Raw genomic sequence first — 18,949 nt, forward strand, 5'->3', positions numbered from 1 at the left:
TGAAAGTGGATGGGAATCTGGGAGGCAGTGACCATGAGTTAGTTGAGTTCAGGATCCTGACACAGGGAAGAAAGGTAAGCAGCAGGATTCGGACCCTGGACTTCAGGAAAGCAGACTTCGACTCCCTCAGGGAACAGATGGGTATGATCCCCTGGGGGACTAACATGAAGGGGAAAGGAGTCCAGGAGAGCTGGCTGTATTTCAAGGAATCCCTGTTGAGGTTACAGGGACAAACCATCCCGATGTGTCGAAAGAATAGTAAATATGGCAGGCGACCTTGGCTTAACGGTGAAATCATAGCGGATCTTAAACATAAAAAAGAAGCTTACAAGAAGTGGAAGGTTGGACATATGACCAGGGAGGAGTATAAAAATATTGCTCGGGCATGTAGGAATGAAATCAGGAGGGCCAAATCGTACCTGGAGCTGCAGCTAGCGAGTGATGTCAAGAGTAACAAGAAGGGTTTCTTCAGGTATGTTGGCAACAAGAAGAAAGCCAAGGAAAGTGTGGGCCCCTTAATGAATGAGGGAGGCAAACTAGTGACAGAGGATGTGGAAAAAGCTAATGTACTCAATGCTTTTTTTGCCTCTGTCTTCACGAACAAGGTCAGCTCCCAGACTGCTGTGCTGGGCATCACAACATGGGGAATAGATGGCCAGCCCTCTGTGGAGAAAGAGGTGGTATGGGACTATTTAGAAAAGCTGGACGTGCACAAGTCCATGGGGCCGGACGAGTTGCATCCGAGAGTGCTAAAGGAACTGGCGGCTGTGATTGCAGAGCCATTGGCCATTATCTTTGAAAACTCGTGGCGAACGGGGGAAGTCCCAGGTGACTGGAAAAAGGCTAATGTAGTGCCAATCTTTAAAAAAGGGAAGAAGGAGGATCCTGGGAACTACAGGCCAGTCAGCCTCACCTCAGTCCCCAGAAAAATCATGGAGCAGGTCCTCAAAGAATCAATCCTGAAGCACTTACATGAGAGGAAAGTGATCAGGAACAGTCAGCATGGATTCACCAAGGGAAGGTCATGCCTGACTAATCTAATCTAATCACCTTCTGTGATGAGATTACTGGTTCTGTGGATGAAGGGAAAGCAGTGGATGTATTGTTTCTTGACTTTAGCAAAGCTTTTGACACGGTCTCCCACAGTATTCTTGTCAGCAAGTTAAGGAAGTATGGGCTGGATGAATGCACTATAAGGTGGGTAGAAAGCTGGCTAGATTGTCGGGCTCAACGGGTAGTGATCAATGGCTCCATGTCTAGTTGGCAGCCGGTGTCAAGTGGAGTGCCCCAGGGGTTGGTCCTGGGGCCGGTTTTGTTCAATATCTTCATAAATGATCTGGAGGATGGTGTGGATTGCACACTCAGCAAATTTGCGGATGATACTAAACTGGGAGGAGTGGTAGATATGTTGGAGGGCAGGGATAGGATACAGAGGGACCTAGACAAATTGGAGGATTGGGCCAAAAGAAATCTGATGAGGTTCAATAAGGATAAGTGCAGGGTCCTGCACTTAGGACGGAAGAACCCAATGCAGAGCTACAGACTAGGGACCGAATGGCTAGGCAGCAGTTCTGCGGAAAAGGACCTAGGGGTGACAGTGGACGAGAAGCTGGATATGAGTCAGCAGTGTGCCCTTGTTGCCAAGAAGGCCAATGGCATTTTGGGATGTATAAGTAGGGGCATAGCGAGCAGATCGAGGGACGTGATCGTCCCCCTCTATTCGACACTGGTGAGGCCTCATCTGGAGTACTGTGTCCAGTTTTGGGCCCCACACTACAAGAAGGATGTGGATAAATTGGAGAGAGTCCAGCGAAGGGCAACAAAAATGATTAGGGGTCTGGAACACATGACTTATGAGGAGAGGCTGAGGGAACTGGGATTGTTTAGTCTGCAGAAGAGAAGAATGAGGGGGGATTTGATAGCTGCTTTCAACTACCTGAGAGGTGGTTCCAAAGAGGATGGTTCTAGACTGTTCTCAGTGGTAGAAGGGGACAGGACAAGGAGTAATGGTCTCAAGTTGCAGTGGGGGAGGTTTAGATTGGATATTAGGAAAAACTTTCACTATGAGGGTGGTGAAACACTGGAATGCGTTACCTAGGGAGGTGGTAGAATCTCCTTCCTTAGAAGTTTTTAAGGTCAGGCTTGACAAAGCCCTGGCTGGGATGATTTAATTGGGGATTGGTCCTGCTTTGAGCAGGGGGTTGGACTAGATGACCTCCTGAGGTCCCTTCCAACCCAGATATTCTATGATTCATTCTCTTAGTTTCAAAGACTGTGCATCTTCCCTATCCAACCATTATACAGGGGTAGTAACCCTCAAGCTCTTGTCCCCTCCCCAGAGATCTGTCATTTGTCTTTTTTTTTTTTCCCTCTTGCTCATATCCCTGAGTGACATTACCCAATAATTAAATGATTCAGATCTGCCTCATCCACACCTGTCTTTGTCTTGTGTTCCTCTGTCCTGACACCGACTCAGGCTCAACATGGGAAAAACTACTACTTTTTCTATTTCCATTGGCAAACCCACGACTCTGCATGTTCTGCAGGCATGCAAAACTTGGTGGCATTTGACTCCCCAACTCAGTCCTCCAACTTCAATGTTGCTAACTCCTGCCAACTTCTCCATTCCAAAATCTATCCATTCCTTTCTATCCCACTGCCTTAAATCTTGTCCAACTTTTCATCTCTCACCTTAGTTACTGCACCCTTTTTCTTTCTTCCACCTCCTTCACTCTTGCCTTCCTTGTCCAAAGTGCTGCTGTGAAAATTAATCCACCCTGCCTGCTGATCTTATCATGTCCGTCCCCTCTTCAAATCCCTTCACTGCTGCAGCAGACTTTGTCCCCACTTTCAAGATCATATATAACTCTGTTCCTGCCTACCTCTCTTCTCATCCTCTGTTCACAACTCCTTCTTCATTTCCTTCCCTCACTGTCCTCTCCATGTAATGTCCTCTTTCGTATGGCTCCCTCTGCCTATCCAGTAGAACACTCCTTCCTGACTTGTTTCAGAGTAGCAGCCGTGTTAGTCTGTATTCACAAAAAGAAAAGGAGTACTTGTGGCACCGTAGAGACTAACCAATTTATTTGAGCATAAGCTTTCGTGAGCTACAGCTCACTTCATCGGCGATGAAGTGAGCTGTAGCTCACGAAAGCTTATGCTCAAATAAATTGGTTAGTCTCTACGGTGCCACAAGTACTCCTTTTCTTTCTTCCTGACTTGTTACCCCTGGCCTTCATTCTTTCCTTTTCAAAGCTTCGCCTTTATGGAACCATATCATCCTATGTCTGCAAAGCACAAGGCATGTTTTTGGCTCTGTATAAAGTAAAATCTACAGCCTTGCCCAGAGAGAGAGCACACACTGTTACCAGAGGGTGTATGTGGTGGGACCTGAAACATGGAAGAGCTTTCGTGCAAAGGCCACAATGAAAGTTGCTAGATTCCTTTTCAGGGAGCTTATTTCCTGTGAGCTATGGCTACACTATACCACAAGGAAAGCATTCCACATTTTAAATAGCATCTCCATCCAATATGCTCAGCATTTAGAAGAGGGAGTATTGTCTTCATCTTAAAGATAGGGATACAGGAGCACCAAGTTACATGTCTTGGATCACACTGTGAACTGATGGTAGTTGGGGAAAAGAACACTGAATCTGTCGTCTGTCTAACCGTTAGTGAACACTGAATCAGTCTGCAACCATAAGACAGAGTTCTAATGCTTTAGTTTAAATGCTCCTGTTTGTCTTAGACAGGGTAAGTATGAACTGAGAAGTGCAGGAAGCAGAGCTTCACCAGGGCATAGAGCAGAGGTGGGCAAACCTTTTTTGGCCTGAGGGCCACATCGGGGTTCCAAAACTGTATGGAAGGCCGGGAAGGGAAGGCTGTACCTCCCCAAACAGCCTGGCCCCTGCCCCCTATTGCCCCCCTCAGAATCCCTGACCCATCCAAAGCCCCCTGCTCCTTGTCCCCTGAGACCCCCCCCCCTCCACTAACCGCCCCTCCGGGACCCCACCTCCTATCCAACCTCCCCCATGCTCCCTGTCCCCTGACTGCCCTGACACCTATCCACACCCCCGTCCCCTGGCAGGCCCCCTGGGACTCCCACACCTATCCAACCGCTCCCTGTCCCCTGACTGCCCCAGGGACCCCCTGTCCCTTATCCAACCCCGCCACTCCTTTCCCCCTTACCATGTCGCTCACCAGTAGGACTGGCAGCCGCGCCGCCTGGCAGGAGCTCGCAGCCGCGCCGCCCAGAGAGCTGGCAGCATAGCGAGCTGAGGCTGCGGGGGAGGGGAGACAGCAGGGGCGGGGCCAGGGGCTAGCCTCCCCTGCAGGGAGCTCAAGGGCCAGGCAGAATGGTCCTGTGGGCTGGATGTGGCCCATGGGCCGTAGTTTGCTGACCTCTGGCCTAGTGTGTCTGGAATGATGAATCTCAAACTAGCCTTTTTTTTTTTTTTTTTTTTTTTGCAGGTTATCAAGCTAAACGAGTCAGAGAGTGGAAGGAGATGGGCGTCCAGGTCCTGGTGTCCACCAGTGATGTTGGGACTTTAGAAGGAACGCAGCACTTGATAGAAAAAGCTTTACAGCTTGGACCAGTTGGGGGCATCTTCAATTTGGCGATGGTGAGTGACAAAAATGCTTGGAACTCAAAGGACAGAACAGCTGCAAAAGTGCTTTCTGCATTGATCATACAGGGCCAAGTCAACAGGGGGACAGCTCAGGCAACCTTTCTGTCTTTCAAAGTGCAGTTGGCTGGAATAGGCTTGATAACATGAAGTTGTTGTTCTTTCACTTCCTCAGTCTGGGTCTTGTTTCCCTCGGGTAGTTGCACTACAGAGACCGTATGTTCAGCTCCTAGTGACCCTTGGGGCCGAAAAAAGGCCTATCCTGCACTTTCTAGTTAAGGAAGACCATCACAGTAGGAGTCCTGGAGAGACCAGGACAACATGAAGCCTTTTTGTTGAGGCTGGTAGGGCCTTACCATCTTCAGCTAAGAGATTCTCTTGTTCTTAGTAATATTTCAGCTTAAACGTGTAAAACTTACGTGGTATTACCTTTCTGTGCCTCTCCAGCATCTCTGTACAGAGCAACATTCAGAACACATTTCTGGGAGATCTTGGCTGGATCTTTTGTTCCAGAACTTAATGTAGAATCTGCTTGTGCATATTTTTGAGGTTGAAATTGCAGCAGGGTTAGACTCAACCTGAGCAGAGACCGGAGAGATATTGATGTTACTTCTTCTGTCTCCTGCAGGTCCTTAAAGATGCCATGCTAGAGAATCAGTCTCCAGAATTCTTCCATGATGTCAGCAAACCCAAGTTTGCAGGCACCCTTCATCTGGACTGGTAGGTGTCATAGGAGGAATAAATGTGGGGTGCTTGAATGGGGCCAGAGGCCAATAACATTCAGAAAGGTCTCAACTTGTTACTGTCACGAGAGGGGAACGATCCTTTTAAAACAAGTTGTTAATTTAATATAATTTTTTCTATTCCATTCATAGGGTGAGTCGTGAAAAGTGTCCAGACTTGGACTATTTTGTTGCTTTCTCCTCTATAAGCTGTGGAAGAGGAAATGTTGGGCAGAGTAACTATGGTTTTGCCAACTCTACTATGGAGCGCATCTGTGAGCAGCGACGGCATGATGGGCTGCCAGGTAACATTGCAGGGCCTCTTCTACAGATAATGCCCACTCCATCAACAACCAGAAGAAAATAAGATATCTCGTGCACTTCTCTGGAGCAAACGTGAATGCTCAGAGCTCCTTCCCCCCTCGTTCTCTGGCTCATGCACACACTCTTTGTACTCTGTGGATTGTCAATCAGCATAGAATCCTAGAAACATAGGACTGGAAGGGTCTTTGATAGGTCATCTAGACCAGAGGTGGGCAAACTACGGCCTGCGGGCCACATCCGGCCCACGGGACGGTCCTGCCTGGTCCCTGAGCTCCCAGCCGGGGAGGCTCGTCCCCGGCCCCTCCCCCACAGCCTCAGCCTGCTGTGCCGCGCCGCCAGTGCTCTGGCCTGCTGCTCCTGCCAGGCAGTGAGCCTGGCTCCGGCATGGTAAGAGGGCAGGGGGTCCCTGGGGACAGGCAGGGGGCGGTTGGATGGGGTGGAGATTCAGGGGGAGGGGGCGTGGTCAGGTAACGGGGGGTGCTGGATAGGGCATGGGAGTCCCGGGGGGCCTGTCGGCGCGGGGGTGTGGATAGGGGTCGGGACAGGGAGAAGGGGGGGTTGGATAGGGGGTGGGGTCCCAGGGGGGCAGTTAGGGGCGGGGGTTCTGGGGGGAAGATCAGGGGACAAGGAGCAGGGGGGGTTGGATGGGTCAGGAATTCTGAGGGCAGCAGTCAGGGGGTGGGAAGTGGGAATGGGGCAGATAGGGGATGGGGGCCAGGCTGTTTGGGGAGCACAGCCTTCCCTACCCGGCCCTCCATAGAATCATAGAATATCAGGGTTGGAAGGGACCTCAGGAGGTCATCTAGTCCAACCCCCTGCTCAAAGCAGGACCGATCCCCAACTAAATCATCCCAGCCAGGGCTTTGTCAAGCCTGACCTTAAAAACTTCTAAGGAAGGAGATTCCACCACCTCCCTAGGTACGCATTCCAGTGTTTCACCACCCTCATAGTGAAAAAGTTTTTCCTAATATCCAACCCACTGCAACTTGAGACCATTACTCCTTGTCCTGTCCTCTTCTACCACTGAGAATAGTCTAGAACCATCCTCTCTGGAACCACCTCTCACGTAGTTGAAAGCAGCTATCAAATCCCCCCTCATTCTTCTCTTCTGCAGACTAAACAATCCCAGTTCCCTCAGCCTCTCCTCATAAGTCATGTGTTCCAGACCCCTAATCATTTTTGTTGCCCTTCGCTGGACTCTCTCTCCAATTTATCCACATCCTTCTTGTAGTGTGGGGCCCAAAACTGGACACAGTACTCCAGATGAGGCCTCACCAATGTCAAATAGAGGGGGACGATCACGGTCACGATCCATATAGTTTTGCAACCCCGATGTGGCCCGCGGGCCAAAAAGTTTGCCCACCCCTGATCTAGACCAATCCCCTGCACTGAGACAGGATTAAATATTATCCGCACCATTCCTGAAAGGTGTTTGTCTAACCTGTTCTTAAAAACCTCCAATGTTAGGGATTCTGTAACCTCGCTATGTAATTTTGTTCCAGTGCTTAACTGCTGTTACAGTTAAATCTCCCTTGCTGCAATTGAAGCCCAGTACTTGAAGACTGTTCTCATATCCCTCTTCAGTCTTTTCTTCTCCAGACTAAACCAACCCAAATTTTTTAATCTTTTTTATCATAGATCATGTTTTCTAGACCTTTAATCAGTTTTGTTACTCTACTCTGGACTTTCTCCAGTTTTGTCTACATATTTCCCAAAGTCTGGTACCAGAACTGGACACAGTACTCCATCTGAGGCCCGATGAATGCGGAGTAGAGTGGAAGAATTACTTTTTGTGTCTGGCCTACAACACTCCTGTTAATACATCCCAGAATTATGTTCGCTTTTTTCCTACAGTATTACATTGTTGACTAATATTTAGTTTGTGATCCACAATAACTCCCCGATCCCTTTTCACAGTACTATTTCTTAGTCAATCATTTCCCTTTTTATCTTCTGTGCAATTGATTATTCCTTCCTAAGTGTAGTACATTGCCCATATTGAATTTCATCCTATTTCTTTCAGTCCATTTTCCCATTTTGTCAAAATCATTTTGAATTTTAATCCTGTCCTCCAAAGCACTTGCAACTCCTCCCAGCTTGGTACCATCCAGAGAGTTTATAAGCATACTTTCTATGCCATTATCTAAATCATTGATCAAGATATTGAATAGAACCAGATGCAGGACAGATACTTTTGGGACGCACTTAGTATGCCCTTACAGCTTGACTGTGAACCATTTATAACTACGCTGGACCTTAAAGCAGGTTCATCTAGGCTATCTTTCCCTAGTTTGTTTATGAGAAGATCATGTAATACAGTATCAAAAGCCTTACTAAAGTTGAGATATACCACATCTACTGATTTCCCCCTATGCACAAGGGTTGTCAGAGAAGGATATTAGGTTGGTTTGACATGATTTGTTCTTGATGACAAATTCATGTTGACTGTTACTTTTCACCTTATCTTCTAGGTGCTTACAAATTAATTTTTTTATTTTATTTTTATTTTACTTTATTTTATTTTTTTTTGCACCATTATCTTTTCTGATTCCCAAGTTAAACTGATTTTCCTTCCTCATTGAGGAATGGACCTGCCTTGTCCTCATCTCCCTCTTGCTTCTAATGTATTTGTAAAATATTTCCTTGTTACGCTTTATGTCCCTAGCTAGTTTAATCTCATTTTGTGCCCTGGCCTTTCTAATGGTCTCTTCATGGTTGTGTGTGGTGTTTTTGTTATATATATCCTTTGTAATCTGACTTTGCTTCCACTTCTTGTATGACTCTTATTTGAGTTTCAGGTTGTTGAAGATCTCCAGTTTAAGTCAGGGTGGTCTCTTACCATAATTTCTCTTTCCTACGCATTGGAATAGTTTGTTCTTGTGCCCTCAATAATGTCTTACCTACCAATTCTCTGAGTTTGGTAAAGTCTGCCTTCTTGAAGTCCATTGTCATAGAATATCAGGGTTGGAAGGGACCTCAGGAGGTCATCTAGTCCAACCCCCTGCTCAAAGCAGGACCATCCCCAACTAAATCATCCCAGCCAGGGCTTTGTCAAGCCTGACCTTAAAAACTTCTAAGGAAGGAGATTCCACCACCTCCCTAGGTAACACATTCCAGTGTTTCACCACCCTCCTAGTGAAAAAGTTTTTCCTAATATCCAACCTAAACCACCCCCACTGCAACTTGAGACCATTACTCCTTGTTCTGTCATCTGCTACCACTGAGAACAGTCTAGATCCATCCTCTTTGGAACCCTCTTTCAGGTAGTTGAAAGCAGCTATCAAATTCCCCCTCATTCTTCTCTTCCGTAGACTAAACAATCCCAGTACCCTCAGCCTCTCCTCATAAACCATGTGTTCCAGTCCCCTAATCATTTTTGTTGCCCTCCGCTGGACGTTTTCCAGTTTTTCCACATCCTCCTTGTAGTGTGGGGCCCAAAACTGGACACAGTACTCCAGATGAGGCCTCACCAATGTCGAATAGAGGGGAACGATCACGTCCCTCGATCTGCTGGCAGTGCCCCTACTTATACATCCCAAAATGCCATTGGCCTTCTTGGCAACAAGGGCACACTGTTGACTCATATCCAGCTTCTCATCCACTGTAACCCTTAGGTCCTTTTCTGAAGAACTGCTGCCGAGCCATTCGGTCCCTAGTCTGTAGCGGTGCATGGGGTTCTTCCCTCCTAAGTGCAGGACTCTGCACTTGTCCTTGTTGAACCTATCAGATTTATTTTTGGCCCAATCCTCTAAATTGTCCAGGGCCCTCCGTATCCTATCCCTACTCTCCAGCGTATCTATCTCTCCTCCCAGTTTAGTGTTATCTGCAAACTTGCTGAGGGTGCAATGCACACAATCCTCCAGATCATTTATGAAGATATTGAACAAAACCGGCCCAAGGACCGACCTTTGGGGCACTCCACTTGATACCGGCTGCCAACTAGACATGGAGCCATTGATCACTGTCTGTTGAGCCCAACAATCTAGCCACCTTTCTATCCACCTTATAGTCCATTCATCCAGCCCATACTTCTTTAACTTGCTGGCAAGAATACTGTGGGAGACCGTGTCAAAAGCTTTGCTAAAGTCAAGGAACAACACGTCCACTGCTTTCCCTTCATCCACAAAGCCAGTTATCTCATCACAGAAGGCAGTTAGATTAGTCAGGTATGACTTGCCCTTGGTGAATCCATGCTGACTGTTCCTGATCACTTTCTTCTCCTCTAAGTGCTTCAGAATGGATTCCTTGAGGACCTGCTCCATGATTTTTCCAGGGACTGAGGTGTGGCTGACTGTACTGTAGTTCCCAGGATCCTCCTTCTTCCCTTTTTTAAAGATGGGCACTACGTTAGCCTTTTTCCAGTCATCCGGGACTTCCCCAGATCACCATGAGTTTTCAAAGATAATGGCCAATGGCTCTGCAATCACATCTGCCAACTCCTTTAGCGCACTCAGATGCAGCGCATCTGGCCCCATGGACTAGTGCTCGTCCAGCTTTTCTAAATAGTCCCGAACCACTTCTTTCTCCACAGAGGGCTGGTCACCTCCTCCCCATGCTGTGCTGCCCAGAGCAGTAGTCTGGGAGCTGACCTTGTTTGTGAAGACAGAGGCAAAAAAAGCATTGAGTACATTAGCTTTTTCCACATCCTCTGTCACTAGGTTGCCTCCCTCATTCAGTAAGGGGCCCACACTTTCCTTGACTTTCTTCTTGTTGCTAACATACCTGAAGAAACCCTGTCTTTTGCTTTTTTTTCCCTCCTCCTACCATTCATTAAAATCATGAGCTCTTATTTCATGATCACTTTCACCCAAGCTGCCTTCAAATTCTAAACCAGAATTTGTCAGAATCAAATCTAGAACAGCCTCTTCCCCCAATTGCTTTCTCCACCCTCTGCAATAAAAAAGTTGTCTCCAATGAATTCCAATAGCTTGTTGGACAATATGTGCCTTTCTGTATTCTTTTCCCAGCAGATATCTGCGTAGTTGAAGTCCCCACCCCCACCATCAAGTCCTGTGCTTTGGATGATTTCTTGTTTTGTTTTGTTTGTTTGTTAAGCCTTATCCGCCTCTTCTTCCTGGTTAGACATTCTGTAATAGACCCCTGTCATGCCATCATCTTTGCTTTTTACCCCTTTATCCTTACCCAGAGGCTTTCAACAGGTCTACCTCCCACTTCTATTTCAACCTCCAGGAAAGTGTATCTATCTTTGATATACATGGCAACAACTTCTCCTATTTTTTTTCCCTGCCTATCCTTACTGGACAAACTGTATACTTCTATACCAATATTCCAGTCATGAATTATCCCACCAAGTCTCTGCAATGCCAATTATGTCATAACTGTGGTTGTTCACTGGAATTTCTGGTTCTTCCTGTTTTATTCCCCATACTTGTATGATGTTCATTAGACTTTCCTCTCTATATTCCCTCCTGTCCCTCCTTTGTCTCTGCTACAATTGCTCACATTCCTCCCAGATTCTGACCCTTCACCCAGATTTTCAAGTGAATGAAGACACCTGCTCTGTTTTCTTTAGCTTTCCCCTCTTCCTGCTGCCATGTGCTCCAGTTAGTCATTTAATGTGTTCTCTCTTCTGTCTTCTTTTGCAGGCCTGGCTGTGCAGTGGGGTGCCATTGGTGATGTGGGTGTTGTCTTGGAGACCATGGGCAGTAACGACACTGTGGTTGGTGGAACTCTTCCCCAGCGACTCAGCTCATGCCTGGAGGTTCTGGACCGCTTCCTGAATCAGCCTCATCCTGTCATGTCTAGTTTTGTTCTGGCAGAGAAGGTCTCAGTGAAGAGTGAGGGAAGCAGCCAGCGGGACCTTGTGGAGGCTGTTGCCCACATCCTGGGTAAATCAGATCATTAATAATTACAAATATTCTGTGATCAGAATTCTAGAAGCATCTTACTCTAGAATCTGCTATAGGACATATTGGTGCCAGCCACTATCTGTAGGAAATTGAGTGCAGGTGTGCAGCTTGCTGTGGTCCAAGAGTGTCTATTGACTCTTCAGAAGTATCTCTTTCTTCTACAGCCGTGGGAGTGCTGCATGTATCACTATTTTTATAGCACTGTGCATGTGCCCAGAATTCTCAATAGGAAAGAATGCACAGATTGAAGGCTAGACCTTAGATCCCAAGATTTCACAATATCGAGATACATGCCGATACATTAGCCGCCCAGGCAGCGGTCAGAGCTGACCTCACAGAACAGGTGGTGGTTTGTTTTGTTTTTTTTTTGGGGGGGGGGGGTTTAGGAGTGGTTTGAAGTGTGAGTATTTGACAAGTGTCTGGAAAGCTGCACTAGGTAGTGCAGGAGTTGTGGAAGAAAGCATTGGGTTGGGATTGTATGAAGACAACAAAAGGAGCGGCTAGAAGAGAAGCGTGGGTGGAACATAGTACTCCTGGGGAAATTCTGTGCAACTGTAGCACAGCAGAAAAATATCCTCCGCTCCCCAATCACTTTGCTTCCTCTTGGCAACTCAGACATGTCTATTCAGGCAGCCGGGGGGAGAGGTAAATCATTGGGGGGAGGGAGGTCTGGGGATGCCCTGGCCACCCAGGGACATTAGTCCCAACTGGAGGTGTGGTGGGGAGGAGGACGGAGACTAAGTTCCCACTTCCCTGCACGGAGCAGCCGGGGCTGGGTCAGATCAAGCCCCAGAAACTTCCCCTGGCTGCAAGAAGCTCTGCACTGCAGGGGGTGGGCAGGTGAGGCTCGGGGGGGGGGATGGTGCGGGGGGTCCAAATGCACAGGGGTTGGGCAGACAGAGGGAGCAGCTCCCTATACAATGACACCCCCCCCACACACCAGGCACCTAGAACACCCCACACCAAGCCCTTTTTGCATCAGGAGCCCCCCACCAAGTCCCCCAAACCTCCACCCTACTGAGCCTCATCACCTGCATCAGGAGCCCCCCATACCTGGACCCTCGCCCCACTGAGCCCCAACCAGCTGCACCCTGACCCTCCCCCCACTGAGCACTAACCACCTTCACCTCACCCCCCCCTTGCAGATTCCCATTCTCCCTGCACCCAGATTCCCCCCTGCGCCCAGACCCCCCACCAAGCTACCCATATGCAGATTGCACCACACAGTACCCTGGTACTCTTGAGGGAATTCTGCACCGAAAAATTTTAAAAATTAAAATTCTGCAAAGTTCTGCATATTTTAATTGTCAAAATAACAAACACAATAACAATATAATCACACCAAAATGATTGAAAATGGTAACGTATTTCAAAATACTTGTCAGCAAATAATTGAAAATGGTGTGACTATATTGTGGTGTTTTGACAAATAAAATATGCAGAATTTTAAAATATTGTGCCCAGAATATTTAATATTTTTTTGGCACAGAGTATTTAATTTTTTGGTGCAGAATTCCCTCAGGAGTAACACAGAGAGCAGGATTTGGTGTAGGAGGAAATGAGGTCAGACATACAGAGAGGAGTGTTTTTGAAAAGCCTTAAGGGTTAGCAGCTTGAACTAAATGCAAAAGAGTAGTCATCAGTGCAAAAATTCAAGGGAGAGGGAACATGGTTGGAGAGGAGGATCTCTGTGACAGACTGAAAGGGAGACCAATGGAGTTGAGTCAGGGGAGGCCAGAGAGAAGGAAGATCAGACCAGTTTGAGCCATGGGGACAAAGAAAAGGTTTTACGTTAGAGTATTTAGGGTGGTAGGAGGAATTAGCAAGAGTCCAGATGCACAAGGGGAAGATGACACCAAGGTTATAATTATGCAGAATTTGGAGGAAGAGGTGGTGGGATTGGCAGTGGGGAACAAGATTTAGAGTTCAGTGTTTCATTTTAACTCTCTGATGCCTTGTTTTTCTGTATCCTGATTTTTCATTAACTGATCCTTAATGATCTGTATAACTAGTTGATTCAATATTTATTTTGCTTTATCATCTTGTTAGGATGCCAATCACATTTGCCCTGTGCTGCCTTGTTCCATCCTCTTCTGTCCTATCTTTCCATCTTTTTATTATTGTAGTAGCGCTGAGGAGCCCCTGTCATGGACCAGGACCCTATTGTTCTAGGTGTTGTACAAACAGAATAAAAAACAGTCCCTGCCCCTGAGAATTTACAAACTAAGTATAAGGCAAGAGACTATAAATGAATGCAAACAGACCGAAAGGGTGTATAAGGAATTAATAAGACAGTACTGGTCAGCATGATAGGCAGAGGTCTCAGTACACCAGCAGTCTTACCCATCCCCTCCACCTTTTTTCCTCTTCCCTCCACCTCCTGGCTCTCAAAGGAACCTGGATCTCACCATCTGACATGGTACTTCTACCACTCCACTTTTGTATGCCAAGCTCCTAATTCTCTTGCATATGCTACATCCAGCATCATCCATAAAGGACTATGACAGGGATGTTGGACTCCTCTTCCTCCCAGTCTAACTTGTAATTTCTTCTGCATTGTCTACAACTAAATCTAAAATCTTGCTGTTCTCCTTTCCTTGACCTCTGATTACCTGTCTTTCTGTCCATTCTTGGACTGCAAGCTCCTCAGGACAGGAACTCTCCCTCCTTGAACATCTGTTTGGAAAACCTCTAGTCCATACTGTTCTATCTAGGTTCTTATGGTGCCCTCATTGGTGTAACTGAGCACCTTCCAGTAGTGCATTAAGTGATATGACTAACTTCCGTTGAGCAATTCGATCTCTCTTATCCTCTCTTTAGGGGGAGAATTTTGTGTGCACTGTAGTGTTTTGGTAGGATATTTTTTTAAATGTCCATGCTGCTCTGTTTATATTACAGAAGGCAAGTCAAAAGTGTGCCTTGCACATGGAATGGAAGGGAGTGAGGTTTGTGATGGTCCTTAGCTCTTATAGGAGTTTGTTCCCCAAGTCTGACTGGTCTCTGAGAAAGTTCTGTCTCCTGCACAGGTGAGCTTATTCTTATAGTCAAAAGTTCTACTGTGCCTGAGGAGTAGAGTTTTTTCACCACAACTACCGTTATGGAGCTTTAGGCAGACTTTTAGGTATGCCGGATCCAGGCTATCGAACACCTTGAAGATAAGCACTGAGACCTTAAACTTATTATATGGAAGTCAGTGTAGAGAGTGGAGGACAAGATCTGATGGACTCCTGGTAACCCATGTTTCTGAGAAGACATGCTAGTGTTCTTTATTAACTGGAGTTTCCTAAGGGTTCACTGCTTCATATCCAGTTATTGCATTGCTGTAGTCCAGACAGGAGCTGACAAAGGTAGGTATAAAAGAGGCAAGGTCATCATCCACCAGGATGGGATGGAGTCCTCTAGCCAACTGGAGGTGGTAGAAACCATTACTTGCAGATGCTGCTGTGCAAAACTGTAGCATCTGTTAGGATTCCAGGAGCACTCCTAAACTACGCACTGAATTGACCCAATGATTGTGGGTGTGTGACTTTTTTAACCAAAAGAAACTGAATGGTGACCATGAACTCTTCAAAGTTTTTTTTTCCTCTGGCTTGCTTGGATTAGAATAATAGATTATCAGGGTTGGAAGGGACCTCAGAAGGTCATCTAGTCCAACCCCCTGTTCAAAGCAGGACATCCCCAACTAAATCATCCCAGCCAGGGCTTTGTAAACCCTGACCTTAAAAACTTCTAAGGAAGGAGATTCCACCACCACCTAAGTAACGCATTCCAGTATTTCACCACCCTCCTAGTGAAAAAGTTTTTTCCTAATATCCAACCTAAACCTCCCCCACTGCAACTTGATACCATTATTCCTTGTTCTGTCATCAGCTACCACTGAGAACAGTCTAGATCCATCCTCTTTGGAAGCCCCTTTCAGGTAGTTAAAAGCAGCTATCAAATCCCCCCTCATTCTTCTCTTCTGCAGACTAAACAATCCGAGTTCCCTCAGCCTCTCCTCATAAATCATGTGTTCCAGTCCCCTAATCATTTTTGTTGCCCTCTGCTGGACATTTTCCAATTTTTCCACATCCTTCTTATAGTGTGGGGCCCAAAACTGGACACAAAACTCCAGATTTCAGAATAGCAGAGTACTCCAGATGAGGCCTCACCAATGTCAAACAGAGGCGAACGATCACGTCCCTCGATCTGCTGGCAGTGCCCCTACTTATACATCCCAAAATGCCATTGGCCTTCTTGGCAACAAAGGCACACTGTTGACTCATATCCAGCTTCTCGTCCACTGTAACCCCTAGGTCCTTTTCTGCAGAACTGCTGCCAAGCCATTCGGTCTCTAGTCTGTAGTGGTGCATGGGATTCTTCCGTCCTAAGTGCAGCACTCTGCACTTGTCCTTGCTGAACCTCATCAGATTTCTTTTGGCCCAATCCTCCAATTTGTCTAGAGCCCTCTGTATCCTATCCCTACTCTCCAGCGTATCTACCTCTCCTCCCAGTTTAGTGTCATCTGCAAACTTGCTGAGGGTGCAATCCACACCATCCTCCAGATCATTAATAAAGATATTGAACAAAACCAGCCTTGAGGCACTCCACTTGATACTGGCTGCCAACTAGACATGGATCACTACCTGTTGAGACCGACACTCTAGCCAGCTTTCTATCCACCTTATAGTCCATTCATCCAGCCCATACTTCTTTAACTTGCTGGCAAGAATACTGTGGGAGACCGTGTCAAAAGCTTTGCTAAAGTCAAGGAACAACACGTCCACTGCTTTCCCTTCATCCACAAAGCCAGTTATCTCGTCACAGAAGGCAATTAGATTAGTCAGGCATGACTTGCCCTTGGTGAATCCATGCTGACTGTTTCTGATCACTTTCCTCTCCTCTAAGTGCTTCAAAATGGATTCCTTGAGGACCTGCTCCATGATTTTTCCAGGGACTGAGGTGTGGCTGACTGGCCTGTAGTTCCCAGGATCATCCTCCTTCCCTTTTTTAAAGATGGGCACTACATTAGCCTTTTTCCAGTCATCCGGGACTTCCCCCGATCGCCATGAGTTTTCAAAGATAATGGCCAATGGCCCTGCAATCACATCCGCCAACTCCTTTAGCACTCTCAGATGCAGCGCATCCGGCCCCATGGACTAGTGCTCGTCCAGCTTTTCTAAATAGTCCCAAACCACTTCTTTCTCCACAGAGGGGTGGTCACCTCCTCCCCATGCTGTGCTGCCCAGAGCAGTAGTCTGGGAGCTGACCTTGTTCGTGAAGACAGAGGCAAAAAAAGCATTGAGTACATTAGCTTTTTCCACTTCCTCTGTCACTAGGTTGCCTCCCTCATTCAGTAAGGGGCCCACACTTTCCTTGACTTTCTTCTTGTTGCTAACATACCTGAAGAAACCCTTCTTGTTACTCTTAACATTTTGCTAGCTGCAACTTCAGGTGTGATTTGGCCTTCCTGATTTCACTCCTGCATGCCTGAGCAATATTTTTATACTCTTCCCTGGTCATTTGTCCAATCTTCCACTTCTTGTTAGCTTCTTTTTTGTATTTAAGATCAGCAAGGATTTCACTGTTAAGCCAAGCTAGTCGCTTACCATATTTACTATTCTTTCTACACATCGGGATGGTTTGTCCCTGTAACCTCAATAAGGATTCTTTAAAATACAGCCAGCTCTCCTGGCCTCCTTTGCCCCTCATGTTATTCTCCCAGGGGATCCTGCCCATCAGTTTCCTGAGGTTGTCAAAATCTGCTTTTCTGAAGTCCAGGGTCCATGTTCTGCTGCTCTCCTTTCTTCCCTGTGTCAGGATCCTGAACTCGACCATCTCATGTTCACTGCCTCCCAGGTTCCCATCCACTTTTGCTTCCCTTACTAATTCTTCCCGGTTTGTGAGCAGCAGGTCAAGAAGAGCTCTGCCCCAGTTGGTTCCTCCAGCACTTGCACCAGGAAACTGTCCCCTACACTTCCCAAAAACTTCCTGGATTGTCTGTGCACCGCTGTATTGGTCTCCCAGCAGATATCAGGGTGATTGAAGTCTCCTATGAGAACCAGGGCCTGCGATCTAGTAACTTCCGTGAGTTGCTGGAAGAAAGCCTCGTCCACCTCATCCCCCTGGTCCGGTGGTCTATAGCAGACTCCCACCACGACATCACCCTTGTTGCTCACACTTCTAAACTTAATCCAGAGACTCTCAGGTTTTTCTGCAGTTCCATACTTGAGCTCACGAGCAGTCATACTGCTCCCTTACATACAATGCAACTCCCCCACCTTTTCTGCCCTGCCTGTCCTTCCTGAACAGTTTATATCCATCCATGACAGTACTCCAGTCATGTGAGTTATCCCACCAAGTCTCTGTTATTCCAATCACATCATAATTCCTGGACTGTGCCAGGACTTCGAGTTCTCCCTGCTTGTTTCCCAGGCTTAGAATCATAGAATATCAGGGTTGGAAGGGACCCCAGAAGGTCATCTAGTCCAACCCCCTGCTCGAAGCAGGCCAATTCCCAGTTAAATCATCCCAGCCAGGGCTTTGTCAAGCCTGACCTTAAAAACCTCTAAGGAAGGAGATTCTACCACCTCCCTAGGTAACGCATTCCAGTGTTTCAACACCCTCATAGTGAAAAAGTTTTTCCTAATATCCAATCTAAACCTCCCCCACTGCAACTTGAGACCATTACTCCTCGTTCTGTCATCTGCTACCATTGAGAACAGTCTAGAGCCATCCTCTTTGGAACCCCCTTTCAGGTAGTTGAAAACAGCTATCAAATCCCCCCTCATTCTTCTCTTCTGCAGACTAAACAATCCCAGCTCCCTCAGCCTCTCCTCGTAAGACATGTGTTCTAGACCCCTAATCATTTTTGTTGCCCTTCGCTGGACTCTCTCCAATTTATCCACATCCTTCTTGTAGTGTGGGGCCCAAAACTGGACACAGTACTCCAGATGAACAGGAACAGCCAGCATGGATTCACCAAGGGAAGGTCATGCCTGACTAATCTAATCGCCTTTTATGATGAGATTACTGGTTCTGTGGATGAAGGGAAAGCAGTGGATGTATTGTTTCTTGACTTTAACAAAGCTTTTGACACGGTCTCCCACAGTATTCTTGTCAGCTAGTTAAGGAAGTATGGGCTGGATGAATGCACTATAAGGTGGGTAGAAAGCTGGCTAGATTGTCGGGCTCAACGGGTAGTGATCAATGGCTCCATGTCTAGTTGGCAGCCGGTGTCAAGTGGAGTGCCCCAGGGGTTGGTCCTGGGGCCGGTTTTGTTCAATATCTTCATAAATGATCTGGAGGATGGTGTAGATTGCACTCTCAGCAAATTTGCGGACGATACTAAACTGGGAGGAGTGGTAGATACGCTGGAGGGGAGGGATAGGATACAGAAGGACCTAGACAAATTGGAGGATTGGGCCAA

The 18,949-nt window shown here is 46.9% G+C and overlaps 1 protein-coding gene across 1 annotated transcript in view; it reads left to right on the top strand.

The window, feature by feature from the left end:
• The window catches only part of FASN (fatty acid synthase), an 85,088-nt gene that overhangs the window by 52,400 nt on the left and 13,739 nt on the right, over positions 1 to 18,949 (top strand). The window contains exons 33-36 of the mRNA XM_048817782.2: positions 4,471 to 4,622; positions 5,254 to 5,345; positions 5,501 to 5,652; positions 11,278 to 11,520. Of these exons, the coding sequence (XP_048673739.2) occupies positions 4,471 to 4,622; positions 5,254 to 5,345; positions 5,501 to 5,652; positions 11,278 to 11,520 (639 nt within the window). The remainder of the gene's footprint in view (positions 1 to 4,470; positions 4,623 to 5,253; positions 5,346 to 5,500; positions 5,653 to 11,277; positions 11,521 to 18,949) is intronic.

This window comes from Caretta caretta, chromosome 14 (assembly GCF_965140235.1).
Source record: "Caretta caretta isolate rCarCar2 chromosome 14, rCarCar1.hap1, whole genome shotgun sequence".
Classification (NCBI taxonomy): Eukaryota; Metazoa; Chordata; order Testudines; family Cheloniidae; genus Caretta; species Caretta caretta.